At 36.0% G+C, this 14752-nt stretch overlaps 1 protein-coding gene across 4 annotated transcripts in view; it reads right to left on the bottom strand.

Annotated features, from left to right (window-relative positions):
* Positions 1–14752, bottom strand: part of RAB3IP (RAB3A interacting protein) — a 32629-nt gene that overhangs the window by 2826 nt on the left and 15051 nt on the right. For 3 of the 4 annotated variants that reach the window (XM_021544258.2, XM_021544259.2, XM_021544260.2), the window contains 6 exons: positions 11665–11742; positions 11090–11293; positions 6239–6367; positions 3917–4029; positions 437–536; positions 263–332 (listed from right to left, as the gene is read on the bottom strand). In XM_021544258.2, coding sequence (XP_021399933.2) covers positions 263–332; positions 437–536; positions 3917–4029; positions 6239–6367; positions 11090–11293; positions 11665–11742 — 694 coding nt within the window. Of the gene's footprint in view, positions 1–262; positions 333–436; positions 537–3916; positions 4030–6238; positions 6368–11089; positions 11294–11664; positions 11743–14193; positions 14290–14752 lie in introns of all 4 variants that reach the window. The other variant, XM_021544257.2, reaches the window with a different exon arrangement.

Genomic DNA, 14752 nt, shown 5'->3' with positions numbered 1-14752 from the left:
TAGATTTTATTTTAACATTTCTTACTGTATAAGGGTTTTTTTAATGGACTGAAAATCAATGCATTATAATTTGTTGTTTTAAAAACAAACCTTTATTGGAGAGTGAAATACCAACATATTCTCAAAATTACAACAATGATTAACTGAAAAACTGTAATGTCAGGTCACAGATAGCAAGTTTGTTCCACAGGGAGCAACTTTTAGGAACAGGCATTATGGAAATGTCTCTTTACATAGGTCAAATACAATTTTTTATACTCACCATCTTGCTGCTTCAACAGTCCTTGCTGGATGTATCGAATATATGTAAAGAAGTTACACACAGAAGTGATCTAAACTCATAAAAATAATGATGGTTAATGTAATTTGTATAAGGGGATGGAAAAAATAGTTAAATAACTACTACACAAAATTAAATAATAGTAAATCTACTTACCCTGTAACGACAAAAGGGAGAAATGTAGTAATAACTGCTTGAATCTCCCAATTTGATTCTATGCTTGCATGACTTACTTTGTCCACTGAGAGCACATTTCCTACAAATATAAAGGTCACATGATTCAATAAACCAATCTGACATCAATGTCTAAACATGCATGTGTGTTTATGGTGGTTCAACTGCTTCATATTGGCACAGATAGATGAGTCTCTACTTCATTTTGCAAGCTGCAATTATTACATTATGTTGTCAATTTTTTTAGTTTCACAAGGCCTAATTTAATTTCAATACTCTGCGTTATGATGCTTTTTTTCATTCTAAAACTTTCTTCAGCTCTGGGAATGCACTTCCATATTCACTAATTTAAATTGGCTTGACAACTCCAGCACAGTGGGATTCCTTTAATTAACTCCTTATATGTCAAATAAACATATTTTAAATTATCAGTTGATGCCAACATTTGAACAGATTTTTTTTTTTCAAGTTACACTTGATATTGTATTTCATCCAAAAAAAAAAAAAAATCAGCCTCACAGAAGAGCAGTCAATTCTCTGAGATGCATTTTAAATCTAGTTTTGCATTTATGCCCAAACTGAGATCATATTTTACATTCAGAGTATAAAATCTTCTGGGACAAAGGAAAATGGACCATCTGGCAGTAATTCTTTCTGTTACCATTACAAAAGGTGAGTAAAATAATCAATTTTACTTCTTGTGTATTGCAACTATGCAGTATTCAGGAAAGGTCATTAGTCACCACAAACTGTTCCCAAAAAAAAACAAGTTAGGAAACCAATGAATTTTTAAAGATGAGAAGAATTTGATTTATTTGGAATGTCTGTATTACAGCCTCTCAGCTGAACTGGGTTGTCATGGCAACCACTGTTTCATTAATTTTAAAAGCTGCTGGCTCTTCTTTCTCCCATTTCTACCTCATGAAATTGGGGAGTCTAAGAACAAGCTGCCTTTCAAAAGTGAAACAAAAATTACTAAGCTTCTGTGGCTCTGAGCAGTGGCTCATAGGCCCTTTTAAATTGCCTGCAGCTGGTCCACAGAACCATATAAAACAAGAGAAAATGAAGTGTGCATACAATTTTCCACAGCAATTTATGAGGACTGACAGCATTTCAGTGATACAAGAAACCCTAAAGTAGCTGAAGCAAGCTGGACCACAATTCAGTCAAGCTTTTGTCAGCAGACAAACTTTCAATGCTAGGAAAATAAAACCCTTTTTTCTTCTGGTTATGTAATTGCCTTCTCTATGTTGTCTTCCATCACACCAGTTAAATGCTGAGGGTTCTTGCTGGTGACTTGGTTCCATGGTGTACAGCACGCACAGCTCAGTGCTTTGTTCTCCTTGGGGACAATTATGTGAATCTTTTGGGAAAACCCCACTGTGTTTTGTTAAGGCAGCACTCCCTGCACACCATTACAGTTACCATTCAGTAATTTCTACATATTAAGAACCTTTCTGTACTACCATCATAGCTTTCTGTCCTCCATCCCTCACTATGATACTTGGGCTGTTACCCACTATTTAATGCATCTTTTTACCCACATACAAATGTACAACAAAATTACTTATTTGAAAACATTACTCTAGCTTTTGTTATTGCTTATTTTCAGTTTGTCTATATTAGTTACCCATTTAAGAAGATATTAAGTTACCCATTTAAGATATGCCCCAATAAAAAAAGCATTTTGCACTGTATAAAAATAAAATCATGAAACTGCTACACTGATTCAGTGAAAACTGCAACACCTGCTTCCCATTCAGTGCCAGTAATAATGTATAAGGCAAAGCACAACTGCTGTCAAATTACACTTAAATACTGCAGATTCCTTACCTATTGCTTATCTACAAGCAGCAGTACAGGAGTTTTTGTTGGTACAGAAGAGTTGGAAAAGGGAGAAAAGAATTTGCCTGACCTTTTGGTGTACCTAAAATAACTAAATTACAACTTGCGCATCATCTCAAAACATGAATCTCTATCTTGCCAAATATTTAAGGATTTTCTCAGTTCTAATTTAAAAATTATCCTGCACTGGAGAAAACAGGTTAAAAATCTCCAGAAATTTCTGAATTATGCAGTTGGGTCTCCTCTCTGCTACATCAAGATGTAGCAAAGTGCTTGAATCACAATGGCTTCAAATCCATTTATTAATTGTTTTTTGATGACACATGATTTGTTTCAGTGGTTTCTGACTGTCCAGGTTTTCTACTGCTTTCAGGGAACACAGATTACAGTGGCAGATATTGGACAGGAATTCCATACTCCTTGACTAGCTCCATTACTGGTGTGGGCCCTTCTGATGAGAGGCTGCTACAGCTCAAAGAGTGTGTTCTAATGACAAGAGGAAGTTGAAAAAAAATTTGATTGCTTGAACTCTGCAGGCTAGAAGGGATCAAAGGCTAAATCATAAAACACACAAAACAAATTTTCATTTTATACAGCTTCTTTAAACAGAAAATAAAGATTTTGAGATGTGTCAGTTGTAGTTTCTCTTCCACTCAACAGAGGAAAACAGAATAACAAGTAATGGCAATAAGAAAGAAAAAACTCTTAGAGTCAGATGAAAACATTTTTATGAAAGTTTTCCATTGTAGAATTGAGCTCTCTCAAATCAAATATAACAGAGTAAATTGTCAGCTTGTCCAAAATTCCTCCAAAAGAAAGGCGAAGTCTTTCTCAAGATTTGGAAGGCTTCAGATTAATATCCAGACTGACCTTGCTTTCTTACTCCAACATCCATTAAGGCATCCTACAATCCCTTTCCTTCTCCACATAATCAAAGCCTCAGTGCCTCAAGCAAGTTCCTCCCACCCAACTTCAATGTTTGTATCAGTACCTGACAACAAGTCTTGCTTCACATTTCTCTAGGACCATTCCAGAATTTCTAAAACAACCTTCCTACCTGTCATTCAAGCATAGTTCCAACTCTCTTTCAACTTCATTCCCACTTACATTCCTCCTGCTCAAATTCAGAGGATTAACTCTTTCTATATTTCTCAAATATTTCAGCTGCCTTTGTCAGTGTCCTATGTGTGTCCTGAGTTTTTTTATGCCACAAGTACTCCAGATGTCATAAACCCAGACTGTACTATTTTAATACCTATTTCTTTCATTATGCTTTCCAGCTGAGAGCCCCCAGTTCAAAACCATCAGGTTTAAGTATCACAATGCTCTTCTCCAAAGAAGTGAATGTTACTTTCAGGGTCAATGCATCAAAACAAGCAAAAGTCAAGCTCTCCCCTAATGATAAGGTTTACTCTATATTAGGGTTATTTTTTAAGTTTCATTTATTAGCTGCTACTTTCCCACAAAATTTCTAACAACAATTTTGAAGTCTTAGATTTTAAGGAAATTAAATTTAAGATACACAAATTTGACTGAGGTAATCAGCTGATAGCAGTTTTCTCAAGCCAAGAGAACTCAAATGAGTCAAGAATATCCCCCTGTGTCAGCTCAACATACTTTGGTCCCCCACATTCAACTGCAGAAGCTTTCACAAATCGAACAGGTTGCAAGCCAACAGGTTCAATGCTCAGAGTGTTGTTTTCAACAGCTTCCAGAACAGCTGAGGCCAACTGCAAAAGAAATTTAGAAAGCAGTTAAAAACAGCTCTGCTTCATCCAGTGTCTCAAAGCAGTGACATATTTCTTCTTCTGAAAAGTTAAGAACATGGGGCGGGGAGAAATCAACCCACAAACAAAAATTCTATTACAAATGAGATTTCACTTTTATCATGAGCAAGAGGTCCCATTTCCAGGCTCCTGTTTAAATTCTGCACTACAAATAACCCTGCCTTCCCTGAGGCAACCTAACTTCCTTTACAGCCAGGAATGTAGTGAAGCATGTTTAAAACGCTAACTGTATTTTCAGCCTTTCCTCATACACCCAAATAGCACATGTATTTGTACATGCTATGCTCTTGTCAGAGACTGAATATGGCACAAACTTCATTTTAAAAAATTGGTCTAATTTTATTGTGTTCTATGAAAAATACAAAATTATACTGCATACATCTTTATCTTGAATAAAACAAGTGTTATGTCACTATGTTTTCAGCTAAAAATAGCTTTAACAAGGTGTTCAAACAAGGAAGACTGAACAATATGTAGAAAAGCCAGATGCAACTTTCAAACACTAGCCTACTTAAAGTGCAACTTCGTTCAGGCTCTTTATGTTCACTCCTTATAATCAAAAGACACTGGAAATGTGACCATTTTGCTTGATTGGACTGAACATTTGTCCATGACCACTGCTTCAAGTTGCAGTCATTACTTGATTTTAAAAAAGGTGCAACTTACATTACTAATGAAATTTTGTGCCAAGGTTCTTTTCTACTAAGTAGTAAAGATATTTTTTCTATTGTACTTTAATTATTTTAAGACCAGAATGTTACTATTAAAGTAGTTCATATGAAATACTCTCTCTGCCCTCTCCCAAAAGCAGAATACTACACATACACACAAGAGGCAACTGAGGGTTAATGTAATACTTCAACTATTCACATAACTGCACTTTCACTTATTCAAAAACACAATACATGTGTAACTAATTGTTTGGTTTAACCACATACTAGCATGAATAGCCAAGTAAAATAGAAGTTGGTCACTACACACAGCATTTGGAAACAATAAATGGTATAACTGACAAGTGCTAGAAGCCTCATTCTTCCCTTAAAAGGCAATATAAATCTACAGTACTTATATTACCAACGAAGAACAAAATCCAAAATTAAGTTGCTGCAAATGACAACAGGATGGCCTACTTACATATACTGCAGAAGCAATTTAATTCCCATAGTAACCAAGTAAATTTTTAGTGGGAGAGGTTCATATGATGCTGTGCACCAACCGTAACAAACTGGTATACAATTGACTAAAAGACTGCATGTGTTTATGACCAGCAAGTAACAGTAGATGAAAAGCATGGGAAAAGAACATAACACCTCCTGAAAACAACAGATGAACACAATGAAGAAAATGTAGGGTTTTCTATGTGACGCATTTCTCTGTGTGGTGTTAAAGAATATCAATACTTAGGACTTTAACATGTCTTGTTCTGATTTTAATAAAGATCTAAGAATATGGTCCCTTTTCTCTACTGGTGGATACTACAAGTACAGCCCATAAATGTTGCTTAAGAACAAGAACTAAGTAAAGCAGTTGAATCTGCAATCAGTTCCATGTTATTCCCAGGACAGGTGAAACACCAGTCTTTCCTCTGTATGGGAGCGTGAGGGAATAGCACAAGGAAAAAAATTTCCTAATTTGATTCCTCTAAAACCATACGGACCAACTGCCCCTGTTGAATCTTAAATCCCAAAGTCTAATTCTTGTAACTCAAACCTCTCTCCAAGAAAAGGCCCAGACTGATTTGACTAATATGAGAGAAAATCAGTCCACAAAATTAAATATATTGGTCTCTACTGCCCCCTATATAAACAAGACACAGAATACAATTTTCAAATCAAATACACTGTATTTGAAGTATCAGGAGGAAAACTTCCATCCATTACAATAAAGAGCAGATTCTAACAGGAGTAGCATTTGAAGAAGTAGACATTAAAAGGCCATAACTGGAAGAGCATAAATGGAATAGAATAGTGAAGAAAAAAAATGGTAATTTCAATGCTCCAGACCAAACTTTAGGACTTCACTGTAAATTGTCACATACTAATGAAACAAAAATGGTTAACTTCATGTTGAAAACAATATAGTAGTCTTTTGGCTCCATGTAACATATTTAAGGGGAAGACATCAGTGAGCACATTTAGACTATTTCCATTACCTCACTTTTGGAGAAAGTTAAACATGGAAAAATATCTTCCCGATAAATTTTGTCCAAGAAAGGACACGTTCTGTCCATAGTAGGCTCATCCTTCCAAGACCTGAAGTCATTGTACAGAGACAGGTCAGCCTAGAACACACAAAAATTCACATATTTTAGTAACATAATTATCACACTAGTGTCTATCATCTGCAAATATCCACAGGTAAACAATAAGCATTAAAATACTTTCTATTGCAATGTAAAAATTGAAAGAATATGTAAATTGAAAAATGCTAGCATGGTTCAGCTATGAATGCCTTCTTAAATCCACTTTCCTAAGCCTGTAAATCAAGCAAATCAAAACATGATTTTCAATACACAGAGATAGTGCATCTACTGGTTACTACTGCCCACTACCACCACAAGCTAATGACCTTTCCCCCATTTCCTAAGCTTACAGATAGCTTTGAAATACTTAGGAGGATCCATTAAACATTTTCCATCTTCATGCATCTTCCTTGAAGTATTTTAGTTTACCTCCATTTATTGTAAGTTAAGAAAAACAGAAAAATTCAAAGAAAACAACTGCAATCCTAGACATCTTACATGTTCATGCTGCATTTGACTCCAATATGCTGCTATCCAAACACTAAAAGAAAAAAGACTAACATACTGAATATCCTAAGAAAAGAAAAGAGGAAGTCAATGTACAACTCAGTTAAAAGTACACTGCTATTCTTCACTTTTCATCTTTATGCCAAAACTCTCTCCTACATCTCCCTGCAAAGGAAAGGCAATGATAGTCACTGGGAATGATTTATGAGCCTGCTCCCCCAACAGCTCCTCTAGGCAAAGAGGAAGTGCTGAAATTACCTATTATGTCATGCTCAGAAGAACTGTGTTCTGTGTTAGGAAAAGTAATTGTACCTGCTTTGAAAACACCTTGTTTTGTCATCTCCAGGCTGAGATCAGTTAGGAGCAGGATGGCATCTACCCAGTGTGGTGGTTCAGAGATGGGTACTAGGTTGTTATTAAAAATATATTTGCATTATGGGGAAGTCTGTCCCACGGGCTTGCTGCCCACTAACAGCTAGAGCACACTGAGGTGCTCCCAGAGCACATCGCCTGCTTTAGAGTTACTTGAGAAAGACCTTTCATGGGCTCCAAGCAGAGTAGGGCTGAGTGCTTCTGACATGTGCTCCTAATCCAACACATGAAACTAACTCCAGTCCCAAAGGGATATGCAGCACCATTCCCAGACTGGTTTTGACATTCTGCTTCAGCACCTTCAGTCTGCTGAACTATAGCAGGCCTATACTCCTAAAACTAAAATTACAGAAAGGATGTACACCGCAGGAGAAAGATAAGCCAGGATGCGAATTTAAAATTTTGTACAATTAAAGAAAAAACAATACAGACAAGCTACTGAAATGGGGAAACAGCATATACTAAAAGCTGCTTTTTAATCCTATTTAAAAGTATGCTGCTTTGAACCAACCTCAGTCTCTTTTTCATTCCCCCTGTATCACTCCTGAGCTCTCTGCACTTTATCATTCTTTTACATATTTGCTCTGGGGAGCTCTTTCATCATTTTCAGGGAGTTTTGGTTCAAGCTTATTATTTTTCTTCTTTTTCCTTAAAAAGTAACTTACAAAAATTAGACTGCAAAATTTGTTTTTCATTAGAGCCCCTTGCATTACACTCAGGTACAATCAGAAACAACTATCTTAATTAAGCTAATCCATAAGTGTTCTGGTTGCTAAGCCACCAACTTCATTGTACAAGTGGAATTCAATAGGTGTAACTTGCTCCCTTAAAGGGAACATTTCCCATAACTTAAACCCATCTCAGGTCTGGCTTTAAAAATAATACAATCAAGAGAATCCAGCAGAAAAACATTGATTTTCCATTTGTACTCTAGAATTCTAGAAATTAAGATGCATTTCCTATTAACTTGGTTATTTGCTAAACTTACTCAATTTTACCTAAACCTACAATTTATAAAGAAGCTGGTGAGGAAAACTGACAAAAATTGTTCAGTGACCATAGCTGTATGATCTTAATTGTCAATCTACAATGTATGATACGTGTGTATCTCCTTCCTGTCTTTATATATGCTTTCACTAAATACCAGTTTTGATTACCTGCAATTAAATATACAGTTAAATGTAATAACAATTCCAGTTAAATTTTTTATGCTTTCATTACAGCAGATATGGTATCAGCAAAATATCTCAGCTCTTTGAACAACTTTGATGCATATATCAACATTTCTGATTGATATCTGAATAATACCTGTCTGCTTGAGATCTGGGCAGCTTATCTCAATCTTTTTAATATCTGAATTCATTACATATGTCTATTTATCCTAGAGGTTACTACCGCATACTAGGAAATATTTCTCTGGGATGTTGGCAGCTTTCTAGCTCCACTGCAATTTAAGGTGGACAGCCAGACACTCATGACTCTGCCTACATTCCACAAAGAAATCTGAGAGCTGACCTGTATTTACACCCAGCTCCATCCCACAACACAAAGCTCCAGGCAGTAGACTCTGCTAAAGGGCCCAAATGTATTGGCTTATGGCCAATACACAACCCTGAGCAAGGGTACTCTTGACCCCCCCTCTGAAGTCAAGTCACTCAAAATCAGAAGAGTAAGATCCAAAGAGTAACAACTCAGTGGCACAAACAACTAGCAAGAAGGGGACTGAACTAGGGTTTCAGACCCAAGCTACCAGAAATCTAAAACATTTACCTTAGAGCAGCTACAAATAAAGCCAGCAAACAAAATGACAAAGCACTAGATAACAGGAACAGCTGGGAAGGCATGCATCCCCTGCTCAAAGCGATGTCCTAGCTACCATGCCAAAGATACTCTTGCTTTTTTCATCCCATTCTACATTCCATTGAATACTCCTGCTCAGAAGATAAATAAAAATACTCAAGTCCAAGTGGGTGGAAAACCCATGTGTTTCTTAGTGATTCCCTGGCTGTCACTGGAAGAAAAAGTCACCAGTTTGAGCAGCCTTGGTGTCTCCTAATGCAGCCAACAAAAAGGTGAATTAACTAAAGAAAAGTGTCAGGCAGACTGGCTCTTCTGCCGCACATTCTCCACAATCACCACCTTCTCTCCATGAGAAACTAAGGCAAAACACTCTTGCTCAACACTTAAAAATTTCATTGAGTCATGACCTTGGTGTGACGCTTATGAAGTAATTGGATTCTATTCCAGTTCTTCCCTTTTCTGAAGGGCAACAAGGATTCCATTTTAGTAAGGAAAAATCCTGGATACCACTGAAAGTGGGCAAATAGGTTGCAAATAATCTGATTTTTTTTTGAGAATGAAACACCAAGTGGAAGGTGCCTTAATTTTCTAGGTTTATAGTAAAATGGTGTCTAGTACAAACACAGTTAGCAATGACTGGTAAAATAAAGAATAAAGATCAGTCAGCATATTATCCCTCTGACAATAGCAAGCAGCCACAGAGCTGGCTGAAGAGACATCTGAGGGGAAGGACAGTGATGCATATTCTTGTACAGCCTCAAAACTTCTAGCAGCCTGTAGCTAAAGAAGCTTTCTAAGCCAAATGTCTTATCTACCTTCTATGTATCTTGAGAGGCTTTTTTTTTTTTGTCACTTTGCATGACTTTATTTTTAATATATTTTCATCTTGCTTCCTCATGACAATGGTTCATTATGTACTGATTAAAAATGATTTTCCTTTTAGCTTCCAGAGTTGTCATTAATTCATTAACAATTGTTCATCATTCATCTTCCCCATGTCACCTGAGATTGCAGAGATTTTTCTTCTACCTCAAGTACCTTTACACAGAAATCTTTCCATTATGTTTGACCATCTATGTTACACTTCCTGCTATTTTCAGTGTCCTTTCTGGGAGGAATGTATCATAGTTGCATGTACAGAAACACTCTTACTACATGTTTATACAGCAGTACAATACTACTTCTTTTGTTAATTATTCTTTTCCTAAGAACTCCCAAGTGTCTGTAGGTCTTTGACCATCACTGAACACTGAGATGGGATTTTCAGACAATGATCAACAAGGACACTAGGGTTTTTCCCAGCACAATGTAGCTCTTTCCAAGTTCATAATTGCAAGCTTGCTAGTTGCATTTTTTTTCCTCAACGCCTCATTTCTCATTTATTGATTTTTGGATTTCATCTGCTATTTTACTAACCATCCAGTAAAATAAGCTCCTTCTCAACACTTTAGTCAATTTTTGCTGCTACCATTGCAAGGACTCAAGTACCAACCCCTCACCACATTATTTCCCTATTTTCAGTGACATTAGTAGATTTAAAAATCCAGCAAACAAACCAACCAAATAAAAAAAACAAAAAAACCCCACACACAAGAAAACCCCACCAAAAAACACAGGCCTCAGGATTCCAGTGACTCAGCATCTCCTCTCTAATAAATCACTGATTTCATCTTTTCCCTGGCCTCTTTCACCCACTACTGATCTACAAAATTACTCTTCCTCTTTTCTATGACAGTTTATACAACGCTTATGAAAGTTTATGAACTTCAGTGATGGACTTCATAAAAAGGCCACCAGGACCGATCAATCTGTTATATTGTTTACTTTATTGTTTAGGGTTTTTTCATCACCACATGCAATTTTAATATTTGAAATCTTATCTTCCCTTAATGATTTAAAGGTAAATAAGACTTGGAAAAATCACCATCTATCGGTATGTAAGGAATGTTATTTCATTAATGAAACATATCTCTAAGATAGTAAGCATTAAATGAAGATTTAAGATATACTCTATTTATTGTGAGGAAAACAAAACAATAACGCCAGTTTACCAGCAAAAAGAGAACAATCCTTGTACATTACCTCCTTACAGTCTTTTACAATTGGCTGCATCATGGTAAGGTCCTGATGACTGCCACCCATGGCACTACTTGTACTCTTGTTTCTTGCATGGCCTTTCTTAAAAGGAGTTCTTCCACCAGACTGGAATTCCTTAGTTGGAGATGTTGGTGAAGTAGACAGTACTAGTGTTTTCAATGCTGCTACTTCAGCCTGGAGGACATCAATCTTCACAGGGTAGAGAGGAATAAAGTCGTTAACAAAAAATATATTAGTTTATAAATACATTAAATCAATTAAAAACATCTCCAGCTATTTCATTGCAAATCAAAATTTCATCTTACAACAGTAGTAATACACAGATGCCTAGGCAATTGCATAATGTAGTAGCACTGGCTTCCTATGCACCTTGCTGGCTGACATGACACTGAAACACCGTGCCCATGGGTGGTCACTAAGAATATGTCAAGCAACACAAAACAACTGAGTATATACTCTAAAAATGTATACAGGTAATCCTCTACCTATATCTGTATGATTCACACTTCAGATTTAAAACCATGTGAAAATACAAAGCAAACAAGTTGGGAAAAACTCACCTTTCCTTGTGCTTCTTTTAACTGTTTTTCTGCTGCAGCTTGTTTGACATTTGCTTCTTTAACCATTTTGTGTGCTTCCTATAAGAGATGTTTAGCTAGTATAAATGCTTCACACAAATTTATGAAAAATCCAACAACTAATTATAAACTTTTGCTTCATGAAGACTACTTGTTGACTATTAAGACTTGCAATAGTCTGAAATGAAATAGCTAGGTTAAAAAAAAAAATCACTACAAATCTATGATTTTGATTCATCATTTGCCAACTAAGGTTCTCCTTGGTCCTGAGCCCAAATTCAGAAATTCAGCAACTCCACCTACCCCACTGCAGCAGGAACAATACCTGTCATGAACACCAGGCTCCAATCACGCTTCAGTGGCTGACCCCCAGGAGAAAGATTCAACCAATAGCAACAAAAGCAACATAGGCACAGTAGCACATTCAAAAGAACTTCTCCCTTCTTGCAGCCAGAACAACCAGTTTTAGACAACTGTAAATTTTGGCATGAAGGAACCAGTCAAACAACTATGTAGTCTAAATTCTTGCCATCAATAAAACAGACAAATCAGCATAAAAATACTTCATTATTTAATAAATATTTTTAAGTAGAATGGAAAAAGCACTAATAAAACAATCCAAGTAAAGCAACAAAGCTAGCCAATAAAGAAGCATAAAAGGACTGAGGGTTTTTCCAACATCCTTTTATCTCATAACTCTAAGCCTTTTGTCTGTATAATGTATTTGTTTAGGCTCTGATTCAGCAATTTGTGCCTATGATCAAATTACTGTTCTCACGTAGTACTTACTGAAGGCAACCAAAATCGAAATATCAGAGCCACCAAGCAAATTACTTGGGATAAGATCCTTTTCATATCTGTAAAGCGCCTAGCACATCTGGACACTATATAAATAAAACAAAAAAGTTCATACATTGTCATACCAAAAGATCTGGCTCCCACTAGCATACAACACAGCTGTATAGTATGGGTTTGTAAAATTCTCATAAGTAACAAGACACATGCAGGAATGGGAACATACACATTTATACAATGTGTACAAATACATTTAACATTGACCATGCAGTTTCTGCTTAGTGATGCATCTTTGAAAGCAAAGCATGTTACTGTGCTATTACAGTGTAATAACGTGATATATGCACCCAGCTGTGCAAAACAAGTCTCAATCCTCCACTGGGATGCAACAATATAAGCCCTAGCATATCCATTTATATGGCTGCTGAAATTAGTGGGATCCAAAATTAAACATGAATTCAAGGGCTGCAGATCCCAGTGCAAAAAATCAATAAACCTCACCACTGGGTCTTGTTAGAGCCTCTAAGTGAAATCAAATCACAAAAGAAAACTTAGGGTAACATGCCTATAACAGTCTGGACAATTCAAACTCGAACTATTATTACTGATAAACTGTATTTCAAACATATTTTTAACAAACTGACGCTGTTCTAAGCAATTCAATTTCATAATTTAAAAAATTTCACTGATAACTTTCCTTTTATTCCTGCACAGTTAAAATACCTGTCCGACATTTTCCTCCCCCCAGCATACACAAGTATTTATACTATAAAATACCCTTCCACTCTTCTATTTATTGTTTTACACAAAGGAAGTGCATAATATTTTAAGTAACCTTGCTCTACCAGGATGTACTTTGTAATTTGATTTTCAAATGTTTAATAGAGCTTTTATACAACATCATAGGCTTAAACACTGCTTCTGAAACATACCTAATGTTGTATCTTTATGCATACACTGAAAGCCTATACTTACAATTTAGTAAATGTATAAATCATCCATGGATTATGAAATTTATTCTGACAGATAAAGATACCACAATTTAGGCCCAAAGCATTCCTATATATATTCCTAAGATAAAATCAGAACTGATCCAACTTCAAGTTATGGATTTAGCATTCTATTTCTATGTAGTACAATCTCACAATCTTTGCTAGTACTACTGCCTTTTCCTCAAATGCAAAGGTCCCACTGAAACTTCAGGCTTCTCACTTCGTAACCAAGTTTCAGCCCAGTGCATCACTCAGCACTAATGCTTCTTTTGAAGCCTGTGGGTGTGACATCCTGCCAGAGCCAAAATTCAGAAGCTGAAAGCATGGTTAAGCTATGTACTTGCTACCTCCATTCATCTGGAAATACATTAGTTTTTTTATTTAGTCACTATGGCAACCCCAAATTTAGCTCTTATCTAGATAGCCTTGTTGTCAGACAGAGAAGCGGTCTCAAAATAGTTATGCCAAAAAATAAGCTGATTTATTTCCCTTATTTTCTTCATTTTGTGTCTAGGCAGATTGACAAGCTCAATACGGTGTCTCGCATCTAAGTGAAAAGTCTGCTGCTTTCTCTTAAGCCTCTGCTTCAACACACCCAAGTCTTCAGGACACAAATCCTTTTATGCACTTATTGCAGAAAAATTCAGCATACAATATACTGCTTCTATATAAAACATCTGGCTCAGCTTCTCTTAAGTATATCACATCGAAGACTCCAACAAACCTCAAACAGACTAGCTGTAAGTTCTTCCAATTCCTGTCCAAGTTGATCTCGCACTTTAGAAAGCCTTTCACATTCTTCATCTTTTAACTTCAGCTCCTATGGAAAATTGAAAGTTATTTATTCTGACTTAGAGTAGTAATTTGGCCTTTTAAAGCTAATACCACAAGAGACGAGGGACAAAAAATAAAAGCAAATAATCAGAGGAGCATAAAACCTTTGCTAAACAGAGACTTTCAAAATAGTCATCATAACACCAAAAGCAATTAAATTAATGCTATGCATATATAGCTGTTTCTTCCTGCTGTACAAAATTACACCAGGACAATCCAATGTATACCTAAGCTAAACACCAACACTTCCAAAATACGCTGAAGTAAAAACATCTTTTTTCCCTGTAAGTATAAAAAGCTGTATTCACATAAAATATAGATCAAATTAATTACTGGGGCAGACAGAACACCAGTTCATCTACCCATTCATTAAAATATGCTTTAAAAAAAAATAAATTTCTTATAAAAAATTAAAAGCACTGGCTCAGGACAATCTGCAATTCTAAACA

Source organism: Lonchura striata, chromosome 5, assembly GCF_046129695.1.
Source record: "Lonchura striata isolate bLonStr1 chromosome 5, bLonStr1.mat, whole genome shotgun sequence".
In the NCBI taxonomy this organism is placed as follows: domain Eukaryota; kingdom Metazoa; phylum Chordata; class Aves; order Passeriformes; family Estrildidae; genus Lonchura; species Lonchura striata.
This window is presented reverse-complemented; position numbering and strand designations above follow the sequence as displayed.